Raw genomic sequence first — 12,100 nt, 5'->3', positions numbered from 1 at the left:
CTCTCTCTCTCTCTCTCTCTCTCTCTCTCTCATCCTAGTCCCACAGCTGTTAATGATTTTCAAGACCATGTGTCTGCAGTTAAGGTGGCTGGAGGCCAGAGGGGAATAAGGTAATGGCTAAAAAAAGCCAACTTTAATCTAATATCACAGGTTACTGTGAGTTGTAGTCTACTCAATGTCACATAACAATAACATAGACTAAGAAAATGAAAAGCCAGACTTGTAACTGAAAAGAAAATAAGTTCACATGAAGAGGCCTGGGAGTCTTTTCCATGATAAAGAATATTATCCATGGGCATGATGATATCTATTTTGTTTCTCACTGACTTGTAACAATGTATTTCATGAAGTTCTTAGCTTTACTCAATTAAGCTCAGTTAATGCAATATTTAATTACTCCTGTATACAAGGCACTGTATACTTCTTTTAGTATACTTTCTTTATAGGAAGCTGGAAGAGGTTAGTGATGCTATTTAATTTACTATAGTAGCAAGAACAAGACTATAAACTTTTAATTTATGTGTATTTGAGGTGTTTTAGTAGAGCTATATTATAGGAGCACAGAAAAGGACATAGGTTGCTCTGTATGGAGAGTAGAAGAGTGGAGAGAGATATGTGAATTCTTCTTGGGAAAGAAAAGGTGAAGGTAAGGAGAAGATATTTCAGAAATGAGAAAGTCAAAGCAGAATAAAATAATGATCAAGATAAATGATTTTGGAGTAAGATAACTATAAAACTTGCAAAACTTGCGAGGTGCTGTTGTGTAGATTAACCATCATAGTGACCCTGTGAACAGATAGAAATCTTGCCTAATCCTACATTCTCCTCCTGATCTCCAGTGTGCTTTTCCTTAAATCATTTGTTGCAGTCCCTAAGTCACTTTATCTCTCTAAGAGTCTCTCTCTCTCTCTCACACACACACACACACACACACACACATATTTCCCAGCATAGTATCTTCTTTCACTCATAAGGCCTTTGAGATGAATTTGTTGTTGTATGTCAGTTACTTGTTCCTTTTTTAAAATATTTATTTTTAAAATAGTCACTGTCAGTGATGTTATTATTTATGTCTTCTTTAAGAACCCACCTGATATGTATCGCTCTTAATGGATATATTCATATTTAGTAAAGGAGACAACACAACATTTACCAAATTGTGTGATGGTCACTATGAGTCACACTCGATGACACTTAACAACAACAGTGATATTCATGAAGCGGCAAAAGATCTGTAGTCAAGTAATTTTTTGAGAAACTATATCTAAAGAGGTAAAGTTGTTGAGAGGAGAGGGTTTTGCCTGTCTTTTCCTGATAGCCGGTGCTTATAATTTTCTTTGGCGTTTTACCATTTAGTTGTCACTTAGTAAATTGAGGATAATACTTAATGATAATTTAACATGATAATAAATGTTTAGTATCTAATAACCACAGATTTAATCCTGTGGACTTTATTTTATCTTAAAGGATTTTTTTCATCTCAGTTGGGTTTTTTCCCCTCTGTGTAGTGAGCCATTCATAATATTTTCTGGTGGACTGTCCTATGACAAAGCTTGTAGAAGACCAAGTTTAACCATCATGCATGGGAAAGCAATTACAGTACTTGAAATGGATCATCCCATTGTTGAATTTCTAACTTTGTGTGAAACACCCTATCCTAATGGTAAGTAGCCAAACTACAAGTATTAAAATAGAAAAAAAAATCATTTTTAAGATGTTACCTGATAAGTTCCTAACAAAATTAAGCTTAACTATTTTCAGTTTTGGCAGCTAACAACCACCATGGTTCAACAGTGTGAGCAACAGGTGCTGAAACAGGTTCTGCAACTGTACCTACTTGACAAACTGGAAGTAAGACAGATGTAGTTGCAGCACTGCTGGAATTTCAGGGTTCTAATACCAGGTAAGTGCTTTAAACTTTGATAAGGATGGTGGAAGCTGAGCTGGGAGGGTCCCATAGGGGTCTAGGGTGAAAGCACTTGGGGAATCTGGGGTCCCCTAATAGCCTCTCCTAGTCCAGCTCCACCCATCCCATTCCAAAGCCAATCAAAGTTAAAGCACTTGCCTGATATCAGTGATCTGGAACTGTGGTGGTGCTGCAGTCACATCTGTTTCACATCTGGTTTTGCATCAAATGCGACTGCAGCACCTCTGATTACTCTAGGATTGCTGATGTGCGGTTGGTGATTTATTCAAATTTGGAGAATAATTGATAATAAGGGCTTTTGGGAAGAGAGATGGTTAACTATTTTATCACCCTGAATACAAAGTAAGACTTTTGTAAACATAAGAAGTAGTCTAAACCTATACATGACCTATGAATTTTCAACAGTAAAATCCAAAAACTAAGAAGGATGGAAAATATGAATTTATCATTGAAAAAACACAATGTGTATATAAAGAACTAAATTGTCAAGAAGGAACATAAATATATATGTAGGGGGAAGAGTATAGGACTTGAAAGCAGAACACTTCATTTTATGCTTTAGCTCTACTATTTACCAGCTGTGTGATCTTGGGCGAGTCATTCTACATTTATGAGTTTGATGTGTCGTTTTCAAAAGACAGTAATAATACTGAACCCCACATGATTTTTCAAAGATAAATTGGGCATAATTTATAAACTATGAAGACATATGAGCTAAAGCTTTTTATTTAATATATAAATTTCTTCAGTTGCATATTGAAACAATAGGATAAAATGATCTGGAATATATATAACACTTTATTTACAGAATTCCAATGGACAGACAAAATACCTGTGTTGTTAAGTAATCAAAAAAATGTTTTTTGGGGAAAATAAAATGTTTGTTGGTATGTCTATGGCCTAAGTAGTGAGAGGAAATGTTAAAAATACACTTGACACAGGAACTGAATCTCTGATGTCAAACTGAGAAACAAAAAAATTACAATAAAAAACCTAGTCAAGCAAAGATGATAACTGCATCAAATTTAAAAATTCAGTGCTGAATTATGGTTTAGATTATATGCCATTGTTGTTATGTGCTCTCAAGTCAGAACTAACTCATAGCTGACCCTCTAGCAGGTTTTCAGTCTGTAAATGTGTGGGAAGAGATTACCCATGGAGCGGCTAGTGGATACATGCAGTATATATATATATATATATATATATATATATAGTATATTACATATTACACATTATATATATAATACACTGTTGTTGTTGTTGTTGTTGTTGTTGTTGTTGTTGTTGTTATGTGCCGTCGAGTCACAGCCCTAAACCCTGCTCTATCCTGTGCCAATCGCATTGCCTCTGACACACCCATCCCGATTACCCCAGTCACTGAATCAATCCACCTCATAGAGGGTCTTCCCCTCCTGCGCTGTCATATATTATTATATATTATATATCTAAAATATAGATTATATATTACATACTAATACTGTAAGCTAGTTAGATTGCTCATGAATGTGATATTCATGCAAACTTCATGAAGAAAGTAAGATTTAGGTAAACCTTGAGGAATGGTAGTCCTGAAAAATGATTACTGGCTCTCGCCAGGCGACCTCATGAGAGTGACATCGTCTTTAAACCCTGTGTGGCATTCCCTGACGTACCTACCGCCTGATGCCCTGGGAAGAAAGGGTGACCTGGAAGATCACCTGCTTCCTTAAGATCATTCAACTTCTGGATGATTATCTGAAATGCTTCATCACGGATGCAGACAATGTGGGCTCTAAGCAGATGCAGCAGATCTGCACGTCCCTCCGCGGGAGGGCTGTGATACTGATGGGCAAGAACACTATGATGTGCAAGGCCATCCGGGGCCACCTGGACATCAACCTGGCCCTGGAGAAGCGGCTGTCTCACATCTGAGGGAACGTGGGGTTTGTGTTCACCAAAGAGAATCTAACTGAGATCAGGCACATGCTGCTGGCCAACAAGGTGCCAGCTGCTGCCTGTGCTGGTGCTATTGCTCCATGTGAGGTTACCGTGCCGGCCCAGAACACTGGTCTGGGCCCCGAGAAGACCTCCTTCTTCCAGGCTTTAGGCATCACTACTAAGATCTCCAGAGGCACCATTGAAATCCTGAGTGATGTGCAGCTGGTGAAGACTGGAGACAAGGTGGGAGACAGCGAGGCCACCCTGCTGAACATATTGAACATCTCCCCCTTCTCTTTTGGGATGATCATCCAGCAGGTGTTTGACAACAGCAGCATCTACAATCCTGAATGCTTGGCATCACAGAGGAGACTCTGCATACCCACTTCCTGGAGGGTGTTTGTGTGTCTGCAGATTGGTTACCCAACCATGGCCTCAATACCCTACTCAATCATCAGTGGGTACAAGTGGGTCCTGGCTTTGCCTGTGGAGAGACTGACTACACCTTCCCACTGGTTCAAAAGGTCAAGGCCTTCCTGGGTGATTCATCCGCGTTTCTGACTGCTGCCCCCGTGGCTCTGCCACAACTACTGCACCTGCTGCCACAGCTGCAGCCAAAGTGAAAGCAAAGGAAGAGGCGGAGGAGTCAGAGGAGGATATGGCTAATAACCAAATAGTCACCAACTCTGCCAGCTTTGTGTGAAACAAGGAAATAAAGGCTTCATTCTCTTAAAAAAATTAAAAAAAGAAAAATAATTATTGAATAAAACTTTAAAATTATGATGTTTGGCAGTGTGAAATAAAATACATTAAAAGCATTGGAAGTATTTTTGGAAGCATGAAGCTACAGAGATATTTTGAGAAAATATTAAAACAAAAGAAAGCAATATATTAAGGACATTTACTCAAGAGGATTGTGCAAGTTTGACGACAGAGTAATTGACCTCTGAAATTCCAACATTTCAGCTGGGACCTGTTATTAGGATGTGTATCTAAAATAGTCAAGTCTTGAAACAAAGTGCTGACTTTGGATGAAACCTGATGAACCACTGAACTAGTACTACATAATATATTGAGCTAGTAACTGAATGGTCAGTAGTTCAAATTCCCCAATTGCTCAAAAAAAGAAAAACCAAATAGACACTCTCCTCCCATATTTACAGGTTCACTCTGAGTCAAAACTGACCAGAGAGGAATGGGATTTTAATGATCAATAAGAAGGAGCCCTGGTAGTGCAGTGGCTAAGAGGTTGGTAGCTCATGGAAATGTCAGAGGTCCACATTCTGTGGCAAAAAGATGTAACAGTCTACTTCGTAAAGATCACAGCTCTGCAAACTTGATGAGGCAGCTCTGCTCTGTTCTGTAGGTTCACTATCGAGTCAGAACTCAACGGCAACATATTTTGTTTTAATAGCAGTTTTTGGAAAGAAGAAAACTAGTCTGAATAAAATTCAGTAGGATTGTTTAAAGACTATAAAAAAGAAAGAAGACAAAGACATGGACATTTACTTTGAAATTATCAGAATATGGATGTGTTTTGAAGTTCCAAGGATGAATAATGAAGGGATAATGAAAAATGAAGGGACATAGGAATAAAAGACTAGACAACCAAAGATTAAATTTAAGTAAATGCTTCCTAATAAGAGTCAAGAGGAAAATTATAGAAATTATTTTTATCAGAGATGTTAGGACCATTGCTAAAGTTCAATATATTATACATATATTGTAAACATGCTACATATGTAAACCCTTTTTTTCCCAAATAGGCAGTGATAAGAGCAAAACATGTCATTGGCTGGGGCTAGACACAGAATTTTACATTTACTCATGAAAATATAAATGCTTTTATTAGCTATTTCTGATTAAATCAGTAGTACATGAAAATGCAATAAAGAAGTCCTACAATTCAAAGCAATATATGGTTAAAAGTTTCTCAGAAAAGAAGAAAAAAAAGACTTGACATATTTATTTCTAAATCAGAATCTAGATGGTTTCTGAAAGTGAAAGACGAAGGAATATAGAAAGAAAAAATATCCAAAGACAACTAAAATTACAAATTTTCATATTTATGCTTCCCTTAATAATGTATACATGAATATATGTAACCATTTGTGTGTTTGTATTATTTCCTTTTTATACAAATTGCTGCATATTTTACTATTCTGTAGCTGATTTTTTTTCATATAACAATATACGTTGATTATTATTCTGTAGTCAAACAGATGGAACTTCCTTAAACTGCACATTGGTAAATGTTATACATGTTAATTAAAATAAATTTATTAAGATTATAATATTGCATCCATAACATGAACAGTGTTCCAAGCATTCTGAAAAACCTACAAACAGGAGAGGATAAAAGAGATGAATGGGACCTTCAAAGAATAAAATTCCCATGCACATCCAAAAACTTTTCCAACAGGGCAAAAAAAAGAATCCACAGACTGGAAAAAATATTTGGTATTGACATGTCTGATTAGGGACTTATATCTAGAATTTATAGAATATTAGAGTGCCACAACAAGATAAACAACCTAGTTGCAAAGTAGGCACAGGATATAAACAGACACTTCACCAAAGAAGACATTCAGATGGCAAATAAACACGTGAAGAAATGTTCAAAATCTCTAGCTCTAAGAGCGATGTAAATAAAAACAACTATGAGATATCATCTGAGCCCAGTAACAATGGGAAAATTCAACAGAACAGTAAACAAATGCTGGCAAGGTTGTGGAAAAATTGGAATCCTTGTTCACTGTTGGTGCAAGTGTGAAATGGTGCAAACGCTCTGGAAGGCTGTATGGCACTTTCTCAAAAAATTGTAAATAGAAATACCGTTTGACCCAGCAATCCCACTACTGGGAATATACACTAATGAAACCAGAACTGACACCCAAGCAGATATATGCACATCCATGCTTATTGCTGCTTGTTCACAATAGCAAAGACTTGGGAACAACTTAAGTGCCCATCAACAAATGAATGGATAGAGAAGCTGTGGTATAGTCACACAATGGAATCCTATGCTGCATTGAAAAAAAAAGAACTTATGAAATATTATACAAAATGGGTGACTCTGAAGAAGATTATGCTGAGTGAAATATCTCAGTCACAAAAAAGATGAAAACAGCATAAAGCCACTGTTATAAAATAAGACCGACATGGGGGCTGGGGAGAAACTGAGAAAATAGAGGATCAATAATGTACATGGCATTGAAACAGACGAGGGAGAGAACTATATAAAAGGAATATATGATTAGGTATTACTGGTATGAAAGGAGTCCAGAATAAGAGCTGCATAGTAAAGTGGACTGGGGGTGGGGTGGGGGTAGTGGCTGTAATTTGGTTTTTTTAAAGAAAAAAGTAAACTGGGGAAGGGGGCAGGGAGGAAAAGGTATAATAATGAATGAATGGAAATCTAAGTTCTCTATAAACTTTCATTAAAATAGCAATTAAAAAATATTATATTGCTGAATCAGTGGTGATAGATAACAATTAAATCCATTTCTAAAATTTAAATGCTTCAATGTAAATTCGATACTTGGACTTATATGTTTCACACCTAGTTTTAACTATACCAAATTCTCTCCAACTTCCATAAATAATACTTTTGCTTACGGAGAAGTAATACTTGTGCTAGAATTTTTCACCTTTGGGAGGCTATGGTTAGAAAATTAAGCCTGCTCAGGATAAATAAGTAAAAGTTGTCATCTTTTAAGCACTTAGGGAGCTCTGGAGGCCTAGTGGTCAGGAACTGTTCTGCCATCCCAGAGGCATGTAGTTCAACCTCACTAGCTGCTCTACAAAAGAAAAATGGACAATCTCCTCCCCTGCAATTAAACTGCTTCTGAAAACCCACTGGAGGGTCAACTGTGAGTCCGTTTTGACTTGGTGGTACACAGTAACAACACCATAGTTATGTAAACATCTTCATGTATGCTATTTCATCTAGTCTTCACAGAAGGTTAAGGAAGTTATTGCCTTCTTCCTCTTTGCATGCAAGAGTTGAAAAGTCCAGAATCTTGTCTCCAAAATGAAACTCTTATTAAATAACAGAGATAGAAGTGAAGTAGCACTGTTTGACTTCCAAGAAAAGTTTTTTTAATGGATAGTCTCCATAAAATACATCTACAAAATGAAACTTTTGCAAGTTTGGATTATTTGCAAAGAACAGTAATAATCTAAAGCAGATGTGACTACCTAAAGTGATAATATATCTCTTCATTACTTTGGTTTGTCTGTGCAAGAAACCCAGCTGTTTTATTTTCTAAGCAATGGCCACAACCAGTGATTGTCTCAAGGAGGAGAAAAGACAAAGAGGAGGTAACTAGCAATACTGAACCCAGTAAAATTCAAACTGGTTTTAGAAGAAACCTTGGATCAAGGGAAATCTTTGCTGATTATGCTGAAAACAAAGAATACCAGAAAGATGTGTACTTGTGTTTTATTAATTCTGCAAAAGCATGTGAAAATATGGATCAATGCAAATTATAAAACAGTGAAAGTAATGGGAATCTCAGAGCACTTAATTGTATTCATGTGAAACCTATACACAGACCAAGAAGCAATTGTCTGAACAGAGCAAAGGAAGACTGCTTGGTTTAATTCAGGAAAAGTGTGTGTCTGGGTTTTATCTTTTCTCCGTACCTTTTCAGTTTGTATGCTGAGCAAATCATTCAAGAAGTTGGACTATATGAAGAAGAATGTGGCATCAGGATTGGAGGAAGACTCATCAACGACCTATTTTATGCACACGATACAACTTTGCTTGTAGAAAGTGAAAAAGATTTGAAGCACTTTCTGCAGAAGATCGTAGACTACACAGCCTTCAATATGGATTACGTCTCATATCAAGAAAACAAAAATCCTCAAGGTTCAAGATCCAAAGACAAGGTTCAGATCTAGTGTTCATAGATAGCTGAACAGCACATAACAATATTCCTGTTCTATGAACTGAAAGCAGAATAAGCAAAATGCAAAATAATTGAAAAAACACTGAGAAACTTAAAGCGGCTCTACAACATAAGTTACAAGAAGAAATTTCTCAGTTTAAGAACAGTAGCTAGTAGTATATAGAGTGCATACTGCAACACAGATGTACATTCAAGCAAGGGCATGCATTTTTCAAATCCAACAGCAGCTCTGTTGGGAGAAAAATGGGGACTCTCTTTGCAGGTGATTTACAGCCTCAGGTACCCAGTAATGGTCACCAACTTGTTGATGACAAGATGGTAGGTTTTGTTGTTTGGGGTTTCTTGTTTTGGTTTTGTGTTTTTTGTGGGGTTTTTTCCCAATTTCTCAGGGATACATGGTACTCATCATAGACATAGAATGTGCTTGAGCTCATTCAGGACTGGAAGGACTGGAATCATCATGTTTGCTAGGTTCCCATCTTCAACTTCAATCTTCTAAACCAAAGTCCAACCAAGTTATTGTTTTTCCATTTATAACTCATATTTTTTTTTAGTTTATAACTCTGTATCTCTTAAAGCAATCAGTTGAAATTACTGACCTAGTAAAATCAAGATGGAACTTAGAAACAATAGACTTAAAGTTTCACATTTCCTTTCTGAACTATAGCCGTGTATTAATCTCTAAACTCATTGAGCCTCTGTTTATACTGTGTAAAATGGGGAAATAATAATACTTGCTGTAGTGGATAAAAATATTTTTTGTAAATACCTTTTCCTTAAATTGAGAATAATTCTTTCACTGTAATTGTCACCTATTACTCTAATGTTGTATATGAAAGCAATTACTTCCCTGCTATACTAATCAGCCCTTCCCAACCTCAAGACACTCCCTGTACCATTAATTACCCTTTTAAGTTTTTCATAGCTCATCTTACTTTCTGAATTAATCTTATTTGTTTAGTCATTTATTAGTTGTATAAATCCCTAGACAGTAAACTCCATGGGCAGAAATTTGTCAAGAAGTTCTTTTTTGTATTTCTGTTATTAAAATAGTGCCTGATATATGCCAAAAGAAGGAAGAAAATAATTCTTGTTCAGGACATAAAGAAACAGCAAATTTTTGTGATTTTATAAAATGTACAATATGAAAGCTTTTAAAATGTTCTTCTTTATTTTTTAGAATTCCAAGAACCTTATGCTGTTGTAGTACTTCTGGAGAAGGATCTTATTGTAGTTGATCTGACGCAAAGCAAGTAAGTTCTCTATATACAGATTAATGTTAATTATTTTTAAATTTTCCATAACAAGAGGCTTAAGCATGTTGAAGATCATAACCATGGTGCAGGATAAGGCAAGGCTCAGATCTGTTGTTTAGAAATAAGGTCACTATGAGTTGTAGTCAATTTGATGGCACCTACCAACAGCAACAATTAGTAACCATGAAAATACAGGAAGACACTTCAGCATGAATATTTTTTAGATGGACAGGATTCTTTATGTGACTATAATTTGTCTAGAATTACAGAAGTATAATTTGGTTAAATATCTAAGACTAAACCAGCATAGTCTAGTAGCATATGAAGTTGCAGGAGATAACTCTGAATGTTTTGAGATAAGCCTTTGGAGACTCATGACACGTAAAATAGATCATTCTGGTGGTTTAGTGGTAAAGGACTGTGCTACCAACCCAAAGATCGTTCCAGTCCTCCAGTTTCTCCGAGGGAGAAAGATGAGCAATCGCCTCCCAAGCAATTTTCAGCCTCTAAAATCTGCTGAGGGTCAGGTATAATTCAGTTCTAACTTGATGTACATAATAATAGCAACATATTACCAAAATATTTTCTAAACAATAGCATTTTTGTAAATACGTGAATTTGCAAACTACCTCGTTAATAACATATTTTATAAATTGATATGACTGAACTTGCTACATATTTGTTTTAATAAAATTCATATCATTGTTGCCAAGGTATATAACTATGCAATGTTGGAATTACAGAGATAAAAATTATTTAATAACTATCATTTTACAGATAACTTAAAAATATTCTTGATAGTATAACTCTTGTTTTATTATGCTTAAAATACAATTTTGTGAAATTAATATTTTTAAACATTTTGACATTTTACTTTATAAAATATTTATATTTTATATTTGTATTGTCTTTATCTGTTAGTTTTCCAATCTTTGAGAACCCATATCCCATGGACATTCATGAATCACCAGTTACATGCACTGCATACTTTGCCGATTGTCCTCCGGATTTGATTCTAGTTCTCTATTCTATAGGAGTCAAGCATAAAAAACAAGGGTACAGTAATAAGGTAAAAGTAAAAACTATAAGCAACTTTCCTCATTTACTTTTTTACCATATACTTTTTTTTATTTATTTTCTTAATTCCCAAAGAAGACTTGAACTAGTTCTTTTCTTAAACTGGCATATATTTTTAAAAAATCACTCATGAAATGAAAATTTTCTCAATGCTATATAGCTATCACCCTAAAAGAATTTAACTTCTTATGCATTAAATATATAATTGGTGAAGTCTGGTGAAATAGTAATTAAAGAGCTCTGCTGCTCTCCTAAAGCTCATTGGTTTGAGCCCATGAGTGGGAGAAAGATATGACAGTCTTCTCCCATGAAGATGTTAAAACAAAACCAATGACATGTTGATTCTGAATCATAGGCTCAATAAAGCAGTAAATAAACTTCCTTATGGGGTTTCCAAGTCTGTCATTCTGTACCGAAGCAAAAATACCTCTTGTCTCTCCTACAGAGCAGCTAGTGGATTCTAACTCCTGATCTTTTGATTTACAATCCAATATTCAATCCACTTCCAAAATGGCTTGTCTCCGGAAACTCTATGTACGAACAGTGTTCAGGCTGTTCATTCGTAAGGTCGCTATGAGTCATCTACGACTCGACGGCACCTAACAACAACAACATTCAATCCACTGCACTGCTGGCATTTCTTTTGTAAATATTTTATGACATTGGAAATCCTCTAGGACAATTCTACTCTGGCATAGAGGGTCACTTTGAGTAAAAAAAATCTATTATGTGGTGATGGAGTTTTCAGGAAGTATGTAATTATATATTAAGATTCATCTGCATATACATTTATATGGAGAGTCGTAGTTGGCTAAATGGCACCTAACTAAACATATTCTTAAACTAGTGTATATGGAACTCAAAATGTAACCTTGATTATTCTAATTCTGGTTTTGGAAAGGAAAGAGTCAAATGTTTCACGCTAATAAATATTACTTAGTGGTTAATAATACTTATCAAAAGTTATTGTTAAGATAACATTCTAGAATTTAATTTTATTATATTTAATT

The 12,100-nt window shown here is 35.5% G+C and overlaps 1 protein-coding gene across 2 annotated transcripts in view; it reads left to right on the top strand.

The window, feature by feature from the left end:
- STXBP5L (syntaxin binding protein 5-like) overlaps positions 1–12,100 on the top strand; it is a 405,474-nt gene that overhangs the window by 244,898 nt on the left and 148,476 nt on the right. For both annotated transcript variants that reach the window (XM_006884245.1, XM_006884246.1), the window contains exons 10-12: positions 1,509–1,663; positions 9,938–10,010; positions 10,935–11,082. In XM_006884245.1, the coding sequence (XP_006884307.1) occupies positions 1,509–1,663; positions 9,938–10,010; positions 10,935–11,082 (376 nt within the window). The remainder of the gene's footprint in view (positions 1–1,508; positions 1,664–9,937; positions 10,011–10,934; positions 11,083–12,100) is intronic.

This window comes from Elephantulus edwardii, unplaced genomic scaffold, assembly GCF_000299155.1.
Source record: "Elephantulus edwardii isolate Elephantulus edwardi_28Jun2011 unplaced genomic scaffold, EleEdw1.0 scaffold00032, whole genome shotgun sequence".
NCBI classification, from domain to species: domain Eukaryota; kingdom Metazoa; phylum Chordata; class Mammalia; order Macroscelidea; family Macroscelididae; genus Elephantulus; species Elephantulus edwardii.
This window is presented reverse-complemented; position numbering and strand designations above follow the sequence as displayed.